The sequence below is a fragment of the Falco punctatus genome (genome assembly GCF_963210335.1).
Source record: "Falco punctatus genome assembly, chromosome: 3".
In the NCBI taxonomy this organism is placed as follows: Eukaryota; Metazoa; Chordata; class Aves; order Falconiformes; family Falconidae; genus Falco; species Falco punctatus.
This window is the reverse complement of record NC_137582.1, coordinates 52,552,085-52,577,511: the sequence shown is the minus strand read 5'-3', so window position 1 is coordinate 52,577,511 and position 25,427 is coordinate 52,552,085. Positions and strand designations below refer to the sequence as shown.

At 42.6% G+C, this 25,427-nt stretch overlaps 1 protein-coding gene across 3 annotated transcripts in view; it reads right to left on the bottom strand.

Annotated features, from left to right (window-relative positions):
* The window catches only part of GAREM1 (GRB2 associated regulator of MAPK1 subtype 1), a 149,185-nt gene that overhangs the window by 93,896 nt on the left and 29,862 nt on the right, over window positions 1-25,427 (bottom strand). For 2 of the 3 annotated variants that reach the window (XM_080381537.1, XM_080381536.1), the window contains one exon: window positions 8,243-15,952. The exons of the other annotated variant lie outside the window; for it this stretch is intronic. In XM_080381537.1, coding sequence (XP_080237663.1) covers window positions 8,243-8,363 — 121 coding nt within the window. In that variant the 5' untranslated portion in view covers window positions 8,364-15,952. The remainder of the gene's footprint in view (window positions 1-8,242; window positions 15,953-25,427) is intronic. 3 annotated transcript variants of the gene reach the window in all.

Here is a 25,427-nt window from a genome sequence, read left to right as displayed (position 1 = left end):
GCAGGCAGCCACAGCTCCCAGCCTTTCCCTGCAAACCTGCCATCCATCAAGCTACATCCTCACCCATGCCAGGTACATGTTTGCCACAAAGGAGCAGAGATCGCAAGCAGAGCATGCATGGCACACACTGGCCTGTCGAAGGGGGCTTTTAGTCCCTTACTCAGCTTTTCTTCCCACATCCCCAGCTCCGAGTGTAAGGAGAAACTTCCCAACTTCCTTGCTGCCACCACTTCACCAGAAACGCTTCCCCTGCTCATTTCACAAATACGATTGCAGCATGTTGTGTTTTATGTAATATTTACATTTGAGTCACTAAGGTTCAGCCCTGTCATGAAGCAATTCCAGTATCAACTTCATCAGGCTGAGCTCTCAGATATCTTCCAGCCTCTGAGAGTGTATTTAGATCTTTATCCTTGGTTCCCTTTAGAAGCCCAGCGACACCCTCACGCCCAAGGAAACACACACAAGTCCGAGTTCTCTGTGATTACAACTTGCACCAGTTACAACACAAGGAAAGAAAAAGTCGAGAAACAAAAAGAGCACTTTCCAAACAATTTTGCATTTCCTGAAGGTCTGCACCTCCAGGAAGCTCCAAGTGACCTTCCCCACCACAAGATTTGCTACCTTTCCTGGTAAAAGTCACCATCCACTCCTCTGCTGACAGCACACTAGCTCTTGCCTGGGTGCGCACACGCTGCAGCCATTGGCACAGGGCTCCCCAAGCTCCCCAAACCCACGGCTCTGGCAGCTCTCACTAGTCACTTCAGGTCTGCGTCACGGCTCGATCCAGACACTTGATGTGCATTTTGCAGACTCTGGAGCATCTCCCTCCTCACAACAAACTTGGCTGGGAGATGTCTGTAGGATTTGGCAATTCTTGCTCCCCGCGTGCAACCTCTATAACAGCTCTATGCTCGTTTCTCCCACAGATAGTCAGCTGCTGCAGTAGCTATTGGTGTTAATGACTTGCATGAGCTGAACAGTTGCACCTCCTCCCCACTGCCACCTCCCTGACAGACACTCCACTGACCTCTTTCCAAAGGCCAAGTTCCTGATCACTCCTCTGCACAAACTGAAAGCCAAAGCAAACTATGGGACGAGGAGGCTGGACTCCAAACCCTCGCCACTCCCAGGAAGACGCTTCTACCCACCCCCCACCCCAGCTCACACCAACAAGCCTGACGGGGCAATACACCATGCAGCAGTACAGGACATACCAAGACAGAGCAGCTGTTCTTATTGATGCCATGTATCAGCCAAGCATGCAGGTGCCCTGGCAAAGCTGCAATACTAGCAGTTTTATACTGACACACAAACTGTCACAAAGACTGCAAAGCAGATGTAGACCCAGTTCTCAGCAAAGACACATTCTTCAGTCTGCTTATACACCTCATTTCTGCACTAGGCCTTCAGATTAGCAGATGTGGCTTACAGGGAGAGGGGCAGGGAAGTCAGCTCCACAAGCTTTTCATACTGCAAATGGTATGAAAATCACTGACCACAAATGCTATGTAAAACTCATTCCAAAGGGTAGCACCATTAAAAGCAAACATTTCAGACTTGAAATATTGGCTTACTGGGTTTTATGAAGGTTGGTTTTGAGTCATATGCAATCCACATTAAGATGATGAATATTTTCCTATAGGGGAGAGACTTAAGCTTCCCTAATCCAACCAACTTGTTACTCCTAATGCCAAAAGGAAATACAGCAACACCCATGCCCTTCGCTGCTGACAAACCACCACTGGAATGACTGGAACACACTGTAGCTCTTCCCACAACTTCCATCAAATCCTGGAGCACCAGATCACGCTGTCCAATATCCTCCAGCACTTCGTCTTGGCATATTCCCTGGAGTTGCCTTTGCTGGGCTATTACAGGGAGTGCCAATTCATGTAATCACCGAAGCCAGGAACACCTAGTTCCAGAACAGCACTTACAGACAAAGCATAAAACAACAAAACCCTGCTTTCCTATGCTAGACTTGTACCATTCCTTACTACCACATCTTGCAACTGCAGCATATGATTCATCACACCACACTTGTTTTAAGATTAAGGATTTTACTAACTGTTCAAGACACCTTAATTCCTTAGATTTTATGTGTATCTTGTGCCTTACCTGAAAGCTGAAAGTAATTTAAACAGGGGGGGGGGGGGGGGAGAAGCCAAGGCACTAAGCCTCCTTTTAGGACTTTATCCATGGCTTTCAAGTTATAGCACTTCAATCCCAATTAAGGAAAGACTGACGGCGTTTCACCTTCCAATATCTGAACTACAGAATTATCCAGGAAGAGTCTGTCCACATGTGTACACAAAGGCTTCACCTAACAGAGTCAAAACTTTAGAAACTGAAACAAATAGCTGTAAGTTTCACACCCTGTATGGCAGAAAAGAATACGAGCATTTATTAACTACGTAAGAAACAAGAGCAAAGCAACTATTTTGCATCTTAGCAGCTCTACACCACCACCAAGGGTCCAGTGTAGTACAAATGGCATAACGGTTAACAAACATGCAGTACACACTATTGTACATTAAATCGTAGTCAAACATGAAAGCAGCTCAAAGAAATCACAGATTTTTAGGTCTAAAACAGGTGTGCTACTGAACTCTATCTTCCTCATCAGAAGCCTGCGGTACCCCTGGGAATAGGTGTTGCCAAGTTACTGGCCTCCATCTCCAGGAGGGCACCATAATCTTCACAGGCACCATTCTGTAGCTGCAGATTTTAAATGAATTAAAAGCTTTTTCACTAAAATGTTTCTGGAACACATCTCTGCCAGCAGAAGGGGAAAAAAAAAACAACCAAAACAAAAACCCAGGAGCAGTGGTTAGTGGCAACATGTCAATTGTTTTTTCATTCAATTGTCTTGATGGAAACAGCAGACCACAAGGTAAAGGAGGAAAGAAGAGAAAGCAAGGAGGAGATGTCTCTGAGATTATACTTTAATGGCAGAACACACAGTATAAACAGCTAGGAGTTTCAAAGCTGCTCAGCACGTAAGGAAGAAATCAAGCCACGTGGATACAGTATATCTTGAAGATTTTTGCCTTCAAATCAGAGATACTTGTCTGCCCAATGCATGAGAACTGTCACCTACCACACCACTGTACACAACAGACAGCCACACCTAGAGTGGGAAATCAGATCACAGCCATTGCCCAGGGTTCTCGGCATATATGAAACCTCTTTCTTGGTCTACTCAAAAGCTTTGCCCTACCCCCACACGATGCCTTTTAAAGATGTATTCAATAGCAGACTACTGAGACACCCTGCACCAGCTTCTCAAAAGGAGGTGGTCATTCAAGACAATTAAAGCACGGATAGCAGATTCAGACCTTAAAAGAGTAAGTCTCTTTGTAGTTTCAAAGTATTGTTCAGCTGCACAGATAACCGGCATTTGTAGACTGACGCAATACAAAATTTTCATTATGTACATGGCCACACTGTTCTGTTGAGTGGGATGTTCTTTGATAAACTGTGAGGGTGCTCAGTTTCCAGATATTTGGAACCGGAATAAGCCCTACAGTAATGAGCTGCAGGGAACAACAGTCCCCTGAATGTGACTGGGGTAGACAGACCTCACTATGAAAAGTTCTGAAATGGAAGAGAGAAAGAGAACCTGAAATACAGTAAGTAAATAAGTAAATAAAATCCCTCAGGAGCAAGAGCAGCACAGACTCACTATTCACCCACTGCTGATACTCACAAGAGTTCACTCAGGGGTAAAGAAAGAAGAAGTCACCCTTTAAATTGTTACCCATTTTATAGATTCCTCCTTTCTTTACCACCTCTAATTCTTTCATTTCATCTTACAGCAACCACACATTTACAATGCATAGAGAAGAATTTCATCTGGAGTCTCAGTGGCTCATCACGATCCATGATCTCCCTTCCAGAAGAGTTCAGCAGCATGATTTCCCCACCACGCGCAGCAGGGAATCACTTCTCTATGAGTTGAGGACAAGTGCCACTATCTTTGATCCCAAGAACAGCAGTTTCCATAACACCATCTTTTTTTTTTTTTTTTTTGAGCATGTATAAATATGTTTATCCCTTGTCAAAAAAACCCAACAAACAAACACCCAAATAAAATCAGAGGACCACAGGCCCTCTGCGGGCAGAAACTTTAAATCCCTGAAACTTTAGCTTTTGTACGCAAGCTGTGAATTTCTGTGAACTCTTCCAGTTCATACCCAATCGGTGGGTGAAAACTACCTACCAGCAAAGGCTGCTCTTTACTTGTGGAAACACAGCAACAGGGGCTGGGGGAAAGGGAGCTCTCCTAAAAAAAAAAAGAACAACAGACTCCTGGAGTCTGAAGGGACCAGTGAGCTTACAAAAAAAGCTGGGCCTGAAGCTCAGCTCTATGCAAAGCAGCATTAGCATTTTCCAGATCTAAACCCTGACAGCATTTCTCTTACCCTCCAAAATCACCCTTAGAAAAATAATTACTAGAAATTTAAGGTCCTGAGATAATCATGCACAACATTGTTTCAGCATTAGCAACAAGACACAGTCACAGCATCACAGGTAGCCTTTTTTAACCGATGATATGAAGACATGACAACCCAAGCCTCACCAGCAACGCTCACCTTTTGCCCTGTTGAAGCAACCACACTCAGATAAGATAATCTCTTTCTGCTTCGGGTTCCCAGAGCCAAATCTCTCCCCACTGCACCCACCCACAAGCCTCTCAGTGTCACTGGGGTGGGATCCACTGGTGACAAAGCAGATCAGGACAGCAGTGGGGGCGAGGACAGGAAAAACACAGCACAAAGCTCCCTCCTCTCTTGCTTTTAGTCTTGCTTCTTTTCATCTGAAACAGCCCACTCAGTGAATTCCACAACGTGAGATAAAGTCCATTCATTTTCTTTGGTATGGTGTTTAGCAGTCTTTTAGCAGTTCTGTACTTGAGTTATCCTCTAGAAATATTTAAGCCTTTATATATGCTGGGCAGGGGGGTGGGGGTGGGGTGGTGGGGAAGACGACCCACAGAAAACAACATTTGCTTTCTCTCAACAGTGACAGCTTTCTTCCCGCACCCCCCCCAGTCTATTTGTTCAATTAATATAGCAATATTCACCAGCAAAATAGTAAAACACATGAACAGATTTGAACAAACAAAACTTGACTGACGACTTAATAGCATCCAAAAGGTATAACCTGGAACACAACTAAACAGTATTAAAACTTCATCTGAAAACACAGAATTTGACATATATATATAATTTCTGGATGGATAAGGATGCCCAACTACTTCCAGTTATATCTTGATGTAACAACAGACTACTTCCCCCATTCTCCCTTCATCCCATACCATCAAGAAAAACTCTCCCTTCTCAGCAGAGGACCAAATTTAGTGTGCATAAATATTTCATAACTTCATCCTGTCAAGAAATCAAACTGAACTACTTAAGGGCATTTTTCCATGCACATCCAAACTCAAAGAATAAAGCTGCATTCATCACACTCATTCTCCCACTTCAAACTGAAAGGCCTGAAGGTGAGGCAACAGTGAAAAACTGGAGATCTTCTGTGGGCATCATCTAAGAACATTATCCACCGAGTGCTAAGCTCTATTAAGAAATGTAGAAACAACATAGTAAGTTTCATCTGGCATCTTCTGAAGAAAATACATCTCCAGCTTTTCAATCCTCTTCTACACCTTAGTCCTCCAGAAAAAATGAATTTTGGATTTCACAAAACCTCACAAGGACTGAAACAACCAGCCTAGAAACAACTCACTGCTACAGACAGAAGCCAACCACAAAATCAGAAGGTGACTTAAGACAGACATCTACAGGTGGTTTGATTTCCAACAGCACGAAACACAGGCACCTCCCGCTGATCTGGAGAGGAATTCAGCACCTAAAGAAGAGACAAGGCTGTTTCAGCACAACTGGACCCTGACCCATCAGCGAGTATCTGCAGGCTGTACCTGCAGCAGTGTGGAGGGAGACAAGAGCTGCATCCTGATAAAACTGTCACAAGACACTACTTTGTTAACAGAGGCAGCCTTAAACTTCCTGAGCATTGGATGACACGCATTTGGATTGGACTCTGCATTTATTTTCTTCAGTATTGCATCAAGAAATTCTCGGACAGAACTCCACTTGTTAGCTTTGCAAGACAAGGGAAGAGATGCAGAGCAACCGTCCTGGGGCAGCGGGTGCTCTGGTCATTTCCACAAGCATTGCACATTCCCAGCTTTCCTTCTTCAGGAGGCGACGCGCTGATTCATGGTTCCTTTCTCTTAATGCAAGGGAACCTGCTTTGGAAATAAGACAGCGTTCCCTTTGTACCACCAAGACCATAGCGTCTGGGTTCTTTATAAAATATTGATTCGTCTGCCAACTGTAGTCCCAGAAGTTGAAAAGTACATCTATACAAGTAGGTAAAAGCAGACCCAGGAGCCTCTGCCTGCATGCTGAGCTGGGCAGACCTCAGCCAGTTCCAACCCAAAGCCCTTAGCCCATGTGCTGTACCTGAGCCTGCTCCACACGGAGTTTAGTGTGAGGATGAACCATTACTCGCAGGACACCCACACCAACAGCTGCCTCATGTCTGGCCATCTCAGGGCAGAGGTAAAAGAGCTCAGGACTGTTTACATCCATTTGCCTGTGCATATGCTTCAAGTGTGGCACACGGCACAAAAAAAGCCTTTGCACAAGATCTACGACATCTTCATCTCCCCAGCAGTTGTGAGACATTCTCGTCACCAGGTCTGGCATAAGACCAAAAAAAAAAAAAAATTCACTTGCTTCAAAACCCATAAACTTTCTCTACCCACAAAGCTTTTTCAGGTCCCTTCCAATGAAGCGAGACAAGACGAGCAGGGAGATTGGGAAGTATAACGCGCAGAGAGGGAAATTAATAAGTCATCAATACATACATCCTGTTAAAGCCTGAACCACTGCCAAGAATCTCAAGTAAATTGACTGCCTTAAGTGCAGTGACTGGAGGCCATCTTAGCTGGTTTTATAGTGACAGAAGGTATTATCACGAGGAACTCCTTAACATACCAGCTTTGCTGTTCTCACAGACAATATACATTCGACAGTATAGAAAACAGCCAGGTGCAGTTAAAAAGGCAAAGAAGCTTTTCTTTAACCTGCTCCTGAACACCTGCTCTGAGGAAGCCCTACAAGGTATAGGAAAAGTACTGCACAATCGAGGGACAAAGTCAAAAAAGCCCCAGCTTGAATCATCGCTGGGTTATGTGAACTGCAGTTAAGCAATAAAGCAATCCTGGTCTTGACCTCCACGCTGGGGAGTAACAGAACACAATGCCTGTGCTCATTTTTAACTTTTGAAATCAATACAAAACTTTAAAAGAGAACTGTTCTATTGCACATTAAGTACAAGGTGACTTCATAATCTAACGAATCAAAAAGCCTGGAATTTTTTCCCGATTTGTGAGTTATCTTCTGCCTCCTCTTAAGAGATGGGAGAGTCGGGACAGCTTTTACAGAGCTACCGTGCCATGCACACACCATTACGAAGCAGCTGTCTGCACCTTTATGAAAAATTCCCCGAATTTCCCCAGTTCCCTGCGCTGACACTTTCTAAGACGCGTCTCTAGGAAAGGTGGAATGCTGCTGGCACAACTACAATGTCAGGCTCGTTTCTTATTTCCTGGAGTAAACAAAAAGCTGCAGACTTGGAAACGGCAGGTGAGCACCCAAGCAAACAGTCATAAAAAGTTATCTGGAGGCTGTGAAGGCTCCTTACATTACTCCTCTTTTTTACGGGTCCCTGGCATTTTTGGTGGAGTGTTACATTTGGGATTTAGCCCGCTTGGCCATTTCGTTTCCCTTCTTACTTGGCCTTCGTGCAGCGTCACTTCATCACTAGGCTGGGTCTCCAGGACTGAAAATGCCCTTACACGGTTCAATTTGAGACTGCGAGGACAGTTCTCAGGGGCGGGCAGCTGAGAGCAAAGGCCCCCCCCGGCCGCACGGTGAGGGGGCGGGGGGGTATCGCCCAGGTATTTCGCTGGGAAGCCACGCGCGGACTCCGCCGCACGCCGAAGCCTGGCACCGACACCCGGTGACGGCAGGCGGCGGTGCAAGGACGGCACGGAACGCGCTCCGGGGAGCCGCGGGGCTCTCCGGCCCCCTCGGCCGCGGGCGGGCAGGGGGCGCCCCGGGGGTCCGGCAGCCCGCCCCAGGCGCGGCCCCCGCCGCCCGCCCCGCCTCGCCCGCCGCCCGGCCCCGCGCCCCGCCGCCCCACGCACCGCTGTCCAGCCGGGCGATCTGCGGGAGCCGGTAGGTGCTGACGAGCAGGTCCAGGGGGACGGCCACCGCGCTCCACTTCACGTCCTTGAGACTGCAGCCCAGCGGCGGGCCGGGGTCCATCTTCCCGGCCCGGGGAGGGGAGGGACGGGAGCCAGACAGGCAGCGCCGGCGGGGTGCTCCCACCCGGCGGGGCTGCAGCCAGCGGGGCGGGGGACGGGGGGCGCCTGCCTCGCTCAGCGCCGGCCGCCCCGGGACATGCCGGGCTAGGCAGAAGGGGAGGCCCGCCGGGCGGTTGCGATTGCTGTTGCTGCTGCGGCTGCTGCTGCTGCTGCTGCTGCTCCCGCCGCCCCCCGGGACCGGCTGGGGCCGCCCGCTGCCGCCGCCGCCGCGCCTGGCCCAGGAAGCGCCATCCCAGCACTGACTAATCAACAGGGTGCGAGCAACGCCTGCGCAGCTGCCGCTCCTCCCCGCGCCGAAAAGGAAAGTGCCGGGCTGCCCGCCCGCCGGCAGCGCCGCCGAGCCTGTCCCTCTCACTCCACCCTCCGACCGCTCGCCCGACGTGCAGCCCGCCCGCGCCGCGCCGCGCCCCGCCGGGGGAGCCGTCGGGCGGCCCCGCAGGTGTCCGGCCCCGCCGCCCACCGCCCGGGCCGCGAAAGCGCGGGGAGAGCCCGGCAGCGCGGCTGGGGGGGCAGGGGGCGCGGTTCAGTGGCCCCAGGGCCACCGCGGGCCCGTGCGCGGTTGGGGGCCGGCGTCCCTTGGGCACACGCGCTCGCGTGTGCCGCTTCCCTGCGGCAGGGGACGGGGCGTGCGCGGCCGCCTGCGCGGTTGCCAGGTAAGATGCCGCACGTCATTGACCAGAGTAATTTCGAGCAAGCGGGTCGTGTTGCATCTTCCCGCTATTTCATTTCGCACGGGAGCTTTTCCTGCGAAATTCATCCCACGTCAAAAAAAACCCAACACTTAGATGGCAACTTTGATTATGTATCTATTATTTTCGTTTTCACCTGTGAACCGTGGATGGGTATCTAAAGGATGGAGAGCAGTGCAAAGAAGTTAGAGGAAAATCTTTGACTTCGTCCTATTGTGGTTACAGCACATGCAAGTATTACCCACATTACGTATCTGCAGGTCTTCAGACCACGGGAATATTTAAGATCAACTACTGGTTCTCTCATCAAAGTAGATTATGTGATGATGTCTTACATGATCTTCATAAGATACTTAATGTTGCCATTTTTAATGCATTTTTACCTCCAGACTGCACAAACTCTGGGAATCAAACCAGAAAAACTAACTCCTGGGTGGCTGCAGGGTAGTGTGTTTGTTTACTTTGTGTCAAAACTGTTTATTTTCTTGCAGTAAAGTTAGCTACATTTAAGGCTGTACTGTTGACTAGAAACATACAAGTGCCTTTCAGTGATTTGTAAAACAACTGGAAACATTCAGAGCTAACTCATCTCTCCAGGCTCCGTCTTCCGCAGGACCTATCTTTACAACTGCTGGGGACGGCAGCGGCTGGGGACGAGCTGTTGTAGGAGGATCTCTCCCGCCACTCGCCCTTCCTCACGTGCCCACAGATGGGCCAGCCACCGCTGCACGCCTCTCCGACTGCTGGTGCCAGCGCACCGCAAGCACGAGGAGGCCTGAGACAGACACGCTCTTGTTCTGCTCCACTGCAAACAGAGACGGGCACTTTATCCATGCTCTCCAAGATGAAACAAAGACCGTGGAAGCCAGTTGGCACAGAGGATTACAGAAACCCCAAGTTATCTTGCTTTAAATGGATGTGGGTTGGTTTGAACCTCATCTTCCTGTAGGTCTGTGCTTTAGCTCCACAGTTTGGTGCTGGGACTTCCCAGGGCTATGAAAAACCTTCATTCTCCACATCGGTCCTGCTGCTGTTAGATCCTACCTGCCAGAACATCTACCTTCAAAAATATGACGCTGGATTTTTCTTCCAAATAGCTTCCCTTTTACAGAGTTCACCAAATGCTTTGAACAACTTAAGTGAATTAAGCTATTGAAATGCAAAGTAATACAACAGCTAAGAGCATTATTGTTGAAATATGGAAGGCAAAAGCATGGTTTTAACTTGTTCCAAGTTTGACAAGGCTGTTGGGTGCAGTGTAAGGCAAAGCAGATCAGGTCAGACTGGGACTCATCAGGACTGGAAGCACTGGTCTGTCAAGAATTGTTTTTAAACACTATCTTGGGTACCACTAATTCCAGGATAGACACCGTCTCACAGCAAATGCTTCTCTCAAACATCATGCACTTCTGCTGTCGGGGGAAGAAATGCATCTTCCACACAGAAATAGTTACTGCTAGTTTTTCTTTAAAGATTTTTTTCGTTCTTCAGATAGTTTTAGATGTCCCATGGCTTTTAAGTCTGTCTTCACATAAACCTGTTTGTGTTCTCTCCAGCCAGCACAAACCCAACCCACTCTCACTCATCCTACTGGAACAAGATGCATTTTTTTAAAATGTAACTTCCAGATACTACCTACATTTCATTCAGTTATTTCCAGACAAAGAGACATTATACAGCTTACTAGTATTTAAATGTCTCACTGGAGCTCTTAGTAACGTTGTTATGTGTCCTAACTGTACTACAGCTCAACCTCCTTGAAATACAGTCTAATATTACATATACAGTATTCAAATCACCAGCACATATGAATCTCAGATGATTTCTTGTTTTAACTGCACCTGATGTATAATTAACACTTCAGATACAATAATTTCTTTGATGTCTAGCAATGCCTTAGTCCCTTAGTGTGATCTCTTACCAAAGTCTCCTGCTGTTGCAAAATGCTAATGAAGCCATCAGACCTTGAGAGGAATCCCTGCGAGCAGATCCACCTCAGGACTAGGGCCCCAGTTACACAACATCTTAGTTTCTGTGTATGTGCCTTTCAGGCAGCATTCACAGACAGTCTTTATGTACTGACAGCAAATCGTCACCATAAAACCACCAGCAGTGGCAGGGGGACTCAGAATGTAATTCCTGAAATTAGTCTTAAATGCACTTTGAATTTACGGAATTTTCATGTTGACTTCACAACACATTTTATGCAGCAGGCTTTAAAATACCTAGTATATACTTATTCCATTGCCAATAAAATGATTTTTTAAGCATTTTGGTTTGTCATCAGTTCATTTCTATGCTAACATTTGAAATGGAGCTGTTCACAACAAGCTCATTTTAGTATGAATCTGGTAATATGCTTTACACTATAGTATGCGTACACCAAATAAAACTCTGAGCCTTATACAGTAAATTTCATGTGAAGCCATCACAGTCAGTACTTCTTTAAAAAAACCCATGAATTTGCATTCCTTCTTCCTACATGTGATTTACCTTTACGTCAAAGGTCTGATTTTCATAATTATTTTTTTTTACAATACAAATATTTACAAATCCGATGAGAAACAACACGACATCCAGTGACCATTTCAGAATCGCATCCTAAATACCTACCTTTCTCTAAGGTGAGGGGGCAAGGGGAAAGAACAATGCATTTGATACGGTTGATGTCTGTGCATCTCATGTTTTGCAAAAGAATGTTATTCCTGTCTTACTGGCAAAATCCAAGCAACCTTTGCTCATGCAAGGTATTCTACAGAGATCTGAGGGTCTGGTGTGAACATTCACTTTTTATCTTCTGTTCTGCTGTAAGAGGTGTCCTCCTTTTTCCAGTCAAATCCCTTATATTTAAGCTTTATTAATTCTAAAAATTCCATCTGTGGGAAGTCGTGCAACACTAACATCCAGCCAGCTTTGGAAAAGAACTTAATGAAGGTAATGTTCTCAACTTACATCCTATTTTCTAGCTGGGAAAATACCTCCAAACACAAGAATACTCCAGTTTTGTGGGAGGTTTTTTGATCCTTTCTAGTGACAGTGGTGGGTTTTTGCCCAGTGGCACACTCCTGCGAACGTAGTCCACAATGCATATGTTTAGAAAAACAGCAGTTCTTTTGCTCCAGGAGAGCAAAAGATGTGGAGAGCACTCACGCTACCTGGAGTGTTAGGTGTAGCACACTGCATCAGCTAGCAGGGGTGAGGCATCCTGCAAACGCTGCATGGGAATCTAAATATTTGCATCTCCCTAAGGTGGGCCAGTGACTGGATCGTACCTAAGCCACAAGTAGTAAAAAACACTATGAGAAGGGAAAATGTATAAAGAAACTCTATATTTGAAATTCTTATTAGCTATGCAGAGAAGAAAGCAATCTGACCCTATTTATCTACTTTCATTTTTAGGAAGAGGAGGAAGACCTAAATAGAGACTTAAGAGAACTAGCAGCTAAACTTTGCACATTCAGGACAGCTTAAAGTTCATCAGAGATCCACTGCTGAAGGCAAAATTTGATCTACACAGAGGAAGAACAGGAAGGGAAATAAAGACTAACTTTGCTGAATCATAAGATCTTCAATGACCTAAAAGAAAGTAGAAAGTAGGTCAGATTACTAAATCATGAATAAATGTATAGACTACATAGTCTATACATATGGGCAAAACCATAAAGGTAAGGTCCCAAAATGTTAGGAAATCTGATATAAAAGATAGCAAGGATGCTAGAAAGATGTATAGCGAGAAGACCAAGGAAAAAATCAGTCTGTTATTCTATAGAGGGGAAATCTGTTTAATCTTCACCTAATGACTGGCGATGCTGAGGCGCCAGTATTCTTAATGACTTTTTTAACCTCAGTTTTCAATTTAAGAAGGCAGACGTGATTTCACTACCAGCGCCACTGACACAAGTCTAAGAGCTTAGGCTAGAAAAATTAATAAATAGACTGGAAAATACTTAGATAACTTAAAAAATTTTGGATAGACTGGACCCAATGAAACTCCCTCAAAGTTAAAGCAATGTTAGAGCTGCTAATGATTGTCTCCAAGAATCAACAGGGAATGAGTGAGGTTCCAGAAAACTTGACAAGGATTGCATCTCTCTCAAAAGGTGGAAGGAAAGAGCTCTACAAACTGATTAGCTGAATTTCCACAAAAAAAAACCACACCAAAAATTAAAAATATTTCAATGGGTTATTCAAGCATTTGCAAGAATCTAGAAAGTAAAGATGTAAGAAATAACAGCATGGATTTGTCAGTAACAAATACTACCAGATCAATCTGGTCTGCTTCTACCAGATGGTAACAGGCTTTGTGGACAGGGCAGAAAGAGTGAGGATCACAGGGTTTCATATAATGTACTCTTAGGCAAAAAAAAATTATCGTCTAGACAAGTACATAAAATGAGTGCAAAATTACTTGGGAATAATTAGTACTCCAAGCTGAAAAGATACATGGAATTTCATTGAGATCTGTCTTGGATCCGGAACTATTCAGTACTTTCATCAATATCTTTGATGACTGAACAGAGTATGCTTACTCACATTTGGAGACTGTATCTACAGGAAAAGGCTCCAACTATGCTGGAGCACAGCATTAAGATTCAGAAGGATCTTGGCAGATTGGAGAAAGTGAAATGCCACCAAGTAAGGAGGAACAGGAGGTTCTACACATACAACGGAATAATCAACTGCACAAGTATGTACCAGGATAAAAAAGCAGTTCTGCAGAAAAGAGATTATGAATCACGAGCAGTGCTAGGCTATCTTGCCTGACACCGATGCTGGAATGCATAACTAGGAGTATCATAAATAAGATAATGAAAAAATAGTTTTCATCTGTCCTGCTGTTATTATTTAAACTGGAACAGTCTGCTCAGTTTTCAGGTCTACACGCCAGGATAGCCGAGAACCAACCCAAAAATACCAAGAAGAGAGAGAAAAAAATGGCAAAGATTCTGGAAAACTGACATTGCAAGGGAAGGTAGAAGGGACAGGAGTTCTCTGGCCTGAAGAGAAGAGCGAGGACAGGCAGGAGGAAAGGAAGAACCTGCCTTCCATGTGTACCAGTTAGGTTAGGTATAAGGATAACTTCCTGCTTGCCAAACCAGTTAAGTAAGGACGACTTGAGAGAGACTGTAAAATGTCCATCGCTGCACTCTCTAAACATCTTCCTGCAGTACAGCAGGGACAGCTGATGTGAGGCTGAGACAAGATGAGGACCTAGACTGCTCTCTTCCAGCACCAGTTTCTTCCACTGCTACGGTTGTAGCTGATGCAGGGATTACCCTTTGTTCCTTGTTTTCAGATTTTGCTCTAAACACTAGCTTAAGTGACTGGCCATGATGAGTACCATAAATACATAGTCTCTGCCATCCTTTCGCACCCCTTCTGCGAGCACACTCAGTGGCCTAGTGGCACATTAACCTGGCACTATGATCAGGTACATTAGGCCCCCTGTGCTTCAGAAAGCATTTTCCAGTTGAGCTCACTGTCTCCATACCAAATTTAATAATAATGTGGTATTATGACAATCTGTGAACAGCCCCCCAGAAAGCAGCAGACATATTTCAGGAGGGTAGTGACATTCCAGAACAGTGGAGTTAGTCATTCTGGATGTGCTGGGATAGCTCACAACACAATTTTGCACAGCCAAATTATTCATTCGCAAATGGTAATAAACCAATCAAATTTAATAATGAGCAAGAACCACATCTCCCAGGGGGAAAAAAAAAAAAGACAATAGAATAACCACAATTCTTCAGATTTCGCAACTTGTGTTTGCTTTGTGCGCATCCTGCAGGTTTGTGTTCTCTTTGCTTTTGCTTAAAGAAACTGGCATCCTGATTCTGCCCTCATTTAAATTTAAACTAAATTTGATATCCTCCACTGACATTAAAGATATTGCATACCGCTATATAACCGATCTAAATGAGCAGAACCAGGTATCTGATGTATTTATACTTTAAGAAAATAACATAAATATCTCACAATATCAAACAAGCACTGCATACCCTTTGAATATCGTGATCCTTTACAACAAAAGGGACACTTGAAAATGCAGGTATGCTGCTAACACCTGCGTGAATTATTTTATAGAATGATAAAAGTTTACATTACCACGGTAAGTATAACTTGATGCATTCTGTTGTTCCATGTTTTCTGCCTTCTAAGGAATGATCAGCAACATACTGATCTTGTATATGGCTTACTCTTTTCTCTCAGCCTTCACCTTTGCAGCCTCCCTGTTCAAGAGTATTCAAGTAACACATTTCCGGAATTGATATAAAAGAAACAAAGGCAAAAATTCCCAGACAGTTATCTTACGGGACTGCAGTAAATATCAGCTACTTAAAGAGATGTAATCTGGGGGATCGCATAAATGATTTCATATATCAGAAGGCTGCCTGTGTGATGATGTCAACGTTCACTACATTAGAAATCTGGTATAAATAATACAGAAAAAAAAAAGTCAGGTAATTTTTTTTAATAAAGAAAATCAGTACACTTAGATTTTATTTCTGCAAACATTTGTATGAAAATGCAGTCATCCTGTGATGCATCTAATAATTCCAAAGTCAAATAATTATTTTTAATTCACAATGAAAATATGAAAATATAATATAAACATATCAAAACATTTGGCGACAAAGTTTGTATAATACAAAGAATGCCTAAATACTGTGTTTTGGGATTACAGGCTCACTTTTAATATCTTGTATGTTCCTTTGAATAGTTAATATTTTCTGAAGAGAAAGTGGAGTAAGAAAAATATATTTCAGAATGCACAGCAGGTTCTCTTCTTACTTTGACTTAAAGCCACAACATCTAAGTCATATAATACACAGGATTTCTGTAAAACAAACAAAAGCAAACACTTAATTAAGATAACTAGAACACAATAGCTGAAAGGTTTGAATTTTCACATATTTTAATATATAAAAGATTTGGTGGGGTCAGTAGATATATTTTTCCTTTGAATATTTAATTAAAAGATCACGACTTTTCTAATAAATTAGATAGAGACCGATGCCCATGCAAGTCCCAGCTTGGTATATTTACATTCTTTACCTGCTTCAAACATCTCTCCTAACTCTCAAGGTGACAGATAATAGAAAGTGTCTTTTGAGCAGACACTACAAACTATATGAACTGATCCTGTAATTCTTTACTCACACAAATTGTTCTAGATGTACCAGTTCTGTTGACTACACCGGTTTTCACTAATTTGCAATTAAGCACACTGATCTTTGAAGTATTGAACATGAGGTGCAAAAATCCAGTTGAAAGGAACAGGGAAATACAGGACATCAGTACCCATGAAGAAAAGTCACAGGCTATTAATTGTTATAAAGAGCATTAACTTGCTTTGTCAAATTCACTAAAATGCTCTATTTTCCTGCCTCTATTTAATAAACCAGGAATACCCCCAAATGGAAATAACTCAGTCTTTATCAAGATAAACTATCAAAATAGCACTTCACCCTTGTAGAACATTTATGTACTGATTGCAAAAGTAGATCAAAAAAAATAATAAATCAGCAGGACCAGGACTCTTCCTTTCAGCAATAAACTCAACTAGATAATTATGCTGACCAGAGAAACAATCAAACTCCATTGTGCAATACAGCACCAGTACATGTTGCAATCTTGTACTCTTAAAACTATGATTGCTGAACCCTGAACTCAGGCACAAAGACACAGAGAATATTGTCACACACCTAGGAAAACAAAAAAGTCCTAACTTCTCTACTTGCCATTCTCCTGCCTGCCTCTTGGCAGGTTTACCAAGTATGTAATGATACACACAGAAGAAAGTGCAACCACTGGATTCACCACATTCCTCTCTGAACCCAAACCCAAAAGCCATACACAACCATTTCTAACAATGAAGAGAAGCTTCCAGAGAGGACAGCTACCTAAGCTGGAAATAAAGAAAATCAAAGCACAGCAGAAAAAAAGGCACCACATAGTACGATGCTGATCATGACTCGGAGCTGAGAACTTAACACCTACAATGTCACAGCGTAGCTGAACATTGACTAGACCCAGAAAGGTTCACCTGAAATTACTCAGCTGAATCAAAACAAGGGGAAAACAAAAGGTTCCCCCATGTTATGATAAGCCTTATGAGTCTTTGGCCAAGAATATTTAACAGTATCTAAAATTCTGGAGAAGATGCATGTAATTTCTTTCCTTTTACCTTCTGTAGCCGTGGTTCCAGCTCTTCCAGTGTGCTGGCTGCTCTATGCCAGGGCCATCCCCACAAAGAGAATGGCTGAATCCACTCCTCCCTGGGGCTGCAGGGTCCCAGGGAGGCTTCCACAGTGCATGCTGCTGTGGGAGAAGCTGAAACACCTGGGAAGGGATCAGAAGTGATGGATAGAAGCAGGAGCAGAGGGCTGGAAAGGTATCATAGTGTCTAAACCTCAGAATGGATGCTGAAGCTGTCATCAATAAAATTATTAACACTTATTGTTCTGACTCTAGGGTACTGGAAGACTGTGACTGACTGATTTTAGGAATTACTTGTCATTAGTCAGATATAAAACATGTATGAAGAAATACAGCATGTGCACTTTTTTTTTTGTTGGAGTGACAAGTACCAACAGACATAATTTTTTTTATTACCCTTGAGAGTTCGCACAAATTCCAACATGCAGCTTCATAACTTCTGATTTTTTTTTAATTTTTTACACAGTTGTGTAAGGTGCTTCAGTGCAGGCATTAGTCATTATGATCTGTGCTAGGTGGAGACAGTATTTGATAGTCTTCAAGCACAGATATTAAATGTAAAGGATGAAGATCTTTTTAAAAGAGGGAGCAAGGCAGAATCAAAAGTGCACAACCATAACCTTGTCATCTCAAGGAACAAGATACCAGTCTGGTTTAGAAATAGGATTCCAGGGGGTGGGGGTTGGGGTAGGGAGAGCTTTGGAAGATTACAGTACAATAAGAAATTTGAATTCACTCTATTGAGACCAAGAAATAACACCGAGCATTGAATATTGTGGACATAAACTAAGTAGGTTTTGTTTCACCCCTGCTTCTTCAGAAAAGAAAAGTTCAGTTTAAGTAGTAAGAATTCTAGAAAAATCCCTGTTTAAACCATTTCAGAATTCAAGTGTCACTCACTCAACTTAGAAGAAACAGGTAATTTGAAAGTGTTGCAGGCCATATCTAATTTCATGCTTTCAGTGAAAGGGAAGAAACTTGCATGTTCCTTAAACACTGAAGATGCTTATTTTACTACTTAATTTTACCACTTTTGGGTGGTAAGCTGCTCACGTGTCCTTAGCAAGGACCCTCAGTACTATAAGTCAGGGGTCCTCAAACTATGGCCCCCCAGGGTCCTCAATCCGGCCCCCGGTATTTACAGAAACCCCCGCTGGGGGTTGGGGGGGAAACCAAGCAGCCGCAGATGACTGCCTGCCACTGCATCCGCGCGCCGGCCCCCTGGTTAAAAAGTGTGAGGACCCCTGCTATAAGTGATTAAGAATGGTGAAACATATTTGACAATGAAATAATTCATAAAAGCTGTAAAATCATTATCTGATAGTAGTTCAGCAACAAACTAGCTAGGACAGAAAGACAAGAACCGCTTATCCACAAACAAAGAAGAGGTAATAGTTTGTTTTAAAAGCATTTTAAAAGTTGAAGACTTTAAGGATCACTTCAGTTTGGTAAGACTATCCCATACCAGATCTTCATCAAGCAAGTAAGGGTCTGGGATTTATTTAAGCAAATGTGCTATATACACATGTAAAAAGTGCATCACTCATAACCTGAAGAGATACTGCAAGTTCTACATAAATTGCTGAAGCAACTACCGGGCAATCCCACGTAGTGCTCAACTTCAGCCAAGCCTTCCACCAAGAGGTGGGGCACCCTCCCCTCCCAAAATTACAGCATCGAGGTATGTAAATCTCTCCCACCTGTGAGAACACGGCAGGCAGCATTCCTTCTTCAGGGCCCCACGAGCAACACTAACACTGCCAGCTCACATTTCAGCTCACCCTGTTCTAACTCACTCCCTGACAAACCAGCCAACAAACAGCTGAAGGTGAGAAAAACCAAACTGGTACCAAGAAGCTTGAGCTTCCACTTTGGCATCTTGGCTGAAGGGGGGTTTTGAAAATACCACCACAGACGCCACTCTACCCTGCAGTGATTTTAGTAAGATGTTGAAACTTCCTGCTATCAAATACTAGTTTTTCCTGTTAAATAGCACAGCAAACATGTCCCACCTAACAGGCAGGCATCTGATCTGTTCAAGCCAGTTTTAAGCTTCCTGCTATCTCCCCTCCTGGCTGTCTCTCCTCCCCAGCTTTAAGCAGAGTTTGTATCACTGGCATGCAATAAATAGCTAACTTCCAGACACAAGAATTATGATGAGATGGCTGAGATCCCAAAGGTTTTAATCAAGCTAAGCTGGCATACAAAGAGAAATATCATTAAAAAAAAAATATGAGAAACTCTTTGAAATGCTTCTAACGGAGTAAATTTATAAATCTTAATTAATATTAGCTGCCCATTCTTTGCTGAAAAACTGCTGCTCAGATCAGCAGTGCCACACCAACTCGGATTCACCTACTCTAGCACCAGTTCTTGGTATTTTGATAGTGGTTTATTGTGGAGGTGTGGCCCACTATGGATCTGGAAGAAGGACAGGACTTTACTCAGTCCATTTCAGTATCCCCAAAGTCAGACCTAGAGTGCTTGCTGGAAGTTACTATTATTCATAACTTCTTTAAATATCGAGCATTTTTAGTCTCTCTAATGACAAGATGATCATACTTAATCACCACAATAATTTTGTTTCTATTCAGCAGTGATAGCTGAGAAAGAATGGCAAAGCGTGGCAGAGAACCTCATGCAGTCAGGTTCCTGTGACTTCTATGCCTGAACTGCCAGTACAGAGAGCTCAGTTATTAAGATCAGTCCTGCCATTTTCTTGACATGTATCTTCCCTGTGTCCTGTAATTCGAATTACCTGTTCAAAATGCAAGACAGTCCTCTCGCAACAGGAATGGGCAGGCCAGGGCACAAGCAGTATCAAGCAAGAGCTAGGGATGTATTAGCAGGAAAAGTGATCACTGGGGGAACAGGGACAGGAGCAGGAAAGGATATGTGGGGTTGAGCATAGCAGGATCTAACTGCTGCAGACCATCTTCCTCAAGAAACGGGGATGAAGTCCTTGCCCCAGATCCTGCCATTCCACAATGTCTGAAACATCTAACCCACTGGCAAAGTGTGGGTCTCTATCTCCCTCTTCTGTTAGCACCACTGTAGACTGTAACAATGTTGTACTGCAATTAGTTATTTCACAAACCTGAGAAGACAGCTGAGCTGTTACTCTTAAGGTTCTTCAACCTTACAGATTGTCTGTGTGAGGATTAATACAGTTGCACCTCAAAAACCCTATTTAAGAGAGCAATCCATCTTCAAAGTCAAGATCTTGCGGAAGCAAAAAAATGCTGTCAAGTCAGTCAACCATGTAACATTCCTCTGGTCTCCTGGAGTTTAATTTATTTAACTTTAATCATACAAAACAATATGGGCTGAGATATGGAGTCCTTTGTCATCGGTAAAGGCACCTCCAGAACACAGTATTATCTGAAAAAGATGCATGTCTTTCCGTTGAATAGAGGTGATTCCAGACAACCACACCAGACCAGCCATGTAAATTTTTGCTGGCTAAGGTTGTACACCAAGATGAATCTCATCTCCTATACTCAGACACTGTGATTAAGTTTTGATTTACATGACCTAATTATATGCTACTGTTTCCAGAAGAATATCTGGCTCATTCAATGTCCAGAACAGACTACTTTTTTTTTTTTTTAATTAAACAAGATAATGTAACAAAATTATGCCCTACATTGCACCAAGTGAGTTGGTACCATTTATCCTCTTCGCTTTAATCTCTGTACTTTGGTTCCCATGTGTGCAATGCTGAATACACTGCCTGATGTTGCTAAGGTTATGAAGATAAAAATCTAAACCAGATCTAAAAAACAGCATTACGAGCATTATGAAAAACCTCACAAAGAAATTAGTATTCTGTGGTCAGTAAAAGATAAATAAAGGGCAAATAAAGCCTGGGGCTCCATGCATGACTGAGGATAATATAGAAACACTAAATGTGCACTGTGGGAGACACAGGGATCTTTTGGACAAACTTAACAATTCCATGAACCTTGGCAATAATGAAATCCGATTTCCTGTAGATTAGGGTCTTGCAGTGAATCTTTCCCTCCACCCAGCACCTTATATTCAGGAAACCCCTTGGGAGCTTAATTATCTTTTAGTTTGACCTGTCAAATTTGTTTAAAATCATCTAGCAAGTTCCAAAGGCACTTCAGGAGCAAAGAAACGGGGGACACAGAGTAATCTCAAAAATCTTGTTGCCATAGAAAAGGAAGGTATAGAGATGAATGAAGGACAGAATTCAACTCAAATGACTTCCAGCTGTTAAACAGTAAATGTTACTCACAACGGCACAGTCTTAAATGGATTTTGACTGTTCTCTGCTCAGCATATATATGTTTATTTAATATTATATCAAAATAACCTCAGTAGTCAATCATTCTTTGGGGGCAGGCAGAACCTAAGTTCAGCTAGTGTTATAGCAGCCTTCAGAAAAGGGCAAAAACTTCCGTTTTTTTTCTTTTTTGATACAGTTTCCCTCCTCCTGCTCCTAGTTTAGAAAAAATACCAACCACCACACCCATAAAGATAGAAATACAAAGGCTTGCAGTATTTTTTTTAAAAGCTACTTGAGAAGAGTACTGCTTATCAGCTATGAAACCAAACAACACAAAAGTGCACACACTAACTGCATTCTGGATAGTATTTTGGGGGGTTTGGTTGTTTTTTGAGGACTAACTGACAAGTACAAGTAGTTCACTGGCAACCAGAAACATTGTTAAGGAACAGCTGCCATCTATTAATGAACAGGTTTAGGCATATCTGACACTTCTAAGAATTGTGAATAAATAAAATCTTGTTGTTATGTCTAAGCAAACCTCTGGAATAAGCTGTGTCAATAACATTAATTTCTACTGCAGCCTTTCGAATACAATCAAGTCAGTTATTGTTAAGTGATTAGTTTGAAAATTCTGAGTTCTCAAAACCATGGTGACTCCTTAGCTGTTACCAATGTAAGCTGTCAAATAACATCTGATTGTTTTAATGAGACTACCCATGTAAACTAGAGCTGTACAACTGAGACACAGCATAGGATGCCTGATATGAAATATCTGAAAGGTCAAGCAGCACTTTAGTTATCTGAATCACTGGGACACAGAATTCTTCTCTCTCCCTTAAGCCCACTACAAGTAAAAGCACAAAGAAGAGATAGGAAAATGCAGCACAAAATGATAACAATACAAACTTGCCTTTTTTTTTTTTTAATGTCCAGCACATGTTAATGTGTTTTTTCCTCCAATACTCCACTGGAACACAACTTGTTTCAAGAGCATCGAGAAGCTCGTTACTGCTGTATGAGCTCTGTAACTCCAGGCGCTGATCTTCTCCAGCTACAGGAGTGTTTTCAGTTAAGTTAATAAAGAAATGCCTCTAGTAGATGGTAAACTAGAATGTATATAAAAAATCCTAGATTTCCTCAGATTAATACAGCCTACTGCGATGCATCTGAAAACAGCCTGCTGCCTGCCAGCCTGCCCTGCCTATCTATCTTACTTCTGAATGACCTCCACATACTTCCCAAAAGCATGGCCAAAACAGACTTTTCTAGGTCGTTCCTTAAAATGAGTTTCCTCTGTGGGACTGGTAAAGCAATGACATGCTTCCACTGAAGCATCTCATCAGTCTGGGACAGGTGGTCCTATTGCAGAAGTAAGGAAAGCCCAATATCCTGCATCCTCAGCCACAGCTGTCTTGGGCCAAAACACTGCACAGAGCTGTATCTCCTTTTTACAATCAGCAGGTACATATTTTACCACTACAGAACGGATGTACGACTGAAGCGATCTCAAACTGGCATCTATCATGTCATTTTTCAGAGCTACTAGTCACACTTCCCACTGCATTTTCCCTTCTCCAAAATTTCATCAGTTAGAGGAAGTTAAAATTCAAGTACTACATTCAGATTTCACAGTTTTGTGAACAAGCAAATTATTTTGTCGAACCTGAAAACCATGATGAAACTGTAAAGGTAGATTTATTTTTTTTACTGTGAACTCTTTCTTATCCAGCCAGTGGCAAAACCAATTGGGCTAAAGGAGTCCTTGTTTAAATCAACAAATGCATTTCACTAAAAATGGCAAATTACACACCAAAGTAATGGTATGTGATGCCCCATGAGGAACTGCAAACATTTCTAGGTAAGGTGAAATGTTACTAGAGACAAACTTGATGAATGCTTATGGAAATATTTTCCACACACACATACAGTCACACAGAGCATACAACTGTATTCTCAAGCAGTTCTAATTAAAAACATGCAGCAGTATCACATTTTCAACATGGTCTGAATTTGTTTGCATGTCCACACTACAAAACCCATGAATTTTCATGAAGATGAGTAGGAATACTACAGTTCCCGTTAAAGTAAAATAAGTGCAGGCAATCTTAATGTGAGAAATATCCAAACAGCATTTCTGCATGCTGCAGAGAATTCTCTTGGATCTTAACCAAATGCACTGTGCAGAAATGCTTGCTTCACATTTATATGTCTTTGTATCAGTTACGATCACAGCTATTGTTTTGTAGTTTTCATGCTTCATACTAACACATATATTCTCTATTTACAGTAGACAATGTCTCTTTCATTTACAAGAAAATCAGAGTTACCTTATTTGAGACTTTTTGCCAACTATTCAAGGACCTGCCACTCTCCCCCTGTTCTAAATGCTATTTGACTGTTGAGTTGCTGAGCTTCGTTTTCATGCTAAAGGAATCATAAGAGTTTATTTTTCATCTTTTTTTTCCCTCCCCCAAAATAACCAACTACAGCTTGTGTTATTGTAGAATAAGACAGGACCTTGATGTAGAACCAGTCCAACCCTGAGCTATTATTCTGACCATCCCCTATGGCTACTTAATCTAAACACTGCAACATGTGACTCCGTCAGTAATTTTGCTCATTTATCTTTATTATAACTTCAAGAGTATTCGGAATGGAAGGTTAGTTTTGTATAACTAATATTGGTGATGAATGGCAATGATAATGCATTGCATGAAGAACATCCATTAATGTCTAAAATAATATTCTACTGTCTAAAAATAAATTGCGATGCAAAACATTTTTAGAGCTAATGAACAATAATTCAGTCCTACAAAAGTATTGCAACTGTGAAGAGTAAGGACCTTTAAGCCAACACACTCGAGGTACTTAGAGATGCTGATCTGGCAGCTACAGTATTGATTCTACCCCTAATTAACTCAAATCTTTAGGTCCTAATAACTTCAAAAGCACTAGCGTAAATCATCCAAACAAACAGCTATGAACTTTGGATAAAACATTTGATAGCTGAACATAAAAGGTCCGCTCCACTCGTACCTTCATAGTGTGCATACTCTGCAGAAACCTACAGGGAAAAGGGACCTTCCTGGCACAGAAGTGGAACTATAGAGCTGTGACTTCTCCCTTGAAGAAAAGCATGGGAAGGAAACCCACAAATGCAGTTTTCCTGAATTTTCACCTTCTCTCAGAACCGTATTTTACCTGCTCCTTTCTTCTACTGTTCTCCCAAAATTCTTCTCCCTCACATGTCTTCTCTGTATGTCTACAGCTACAGGATCCCCCCCAAAATATTAACCCCATAATGCAAAAAATCATTGGGTGTGCTTTGCTAAAAAACTTCTGTATTTACAATTTTGTTTACCCAATCTGTCAAGAAAAATGTCCCATTTTCTTTCTACTCAGAAAAGCAGCCTACCTTTTCCAGTATTTCTTTAGTCAAGACTGAGAATGCATCCTCAATGTTCACATTATCTTTAGCACTGGTTTCAAAAAAGGGTATTCCATGCTCCCAAGCAAGCTGAAAAAAAAAAAGCATAGACAACGGGATGAACTTCAGGGAAAGAAATGCTTCCTAATACTAATGGTAGGAGATATGGAGGTGTTCTCACAGCTTCTAACATGCTACATAAGCACAGATTAAGTAAATGTCAGCTCAGTAAAGTGCTCTATTTTCATCCTCATTAATAAATTTCAGGTAACTCTTAAAAAAAATTCACCTTAAACCTTTGCATTTTGAAAACAGCTTTTTTAACCTATCTTTACTTGTAAAAAAGAATAAACTCTAATGAGTCTGTTCCCATATTTTGATTTATTTGGAAAATGAACTGTCTCCTAGGCA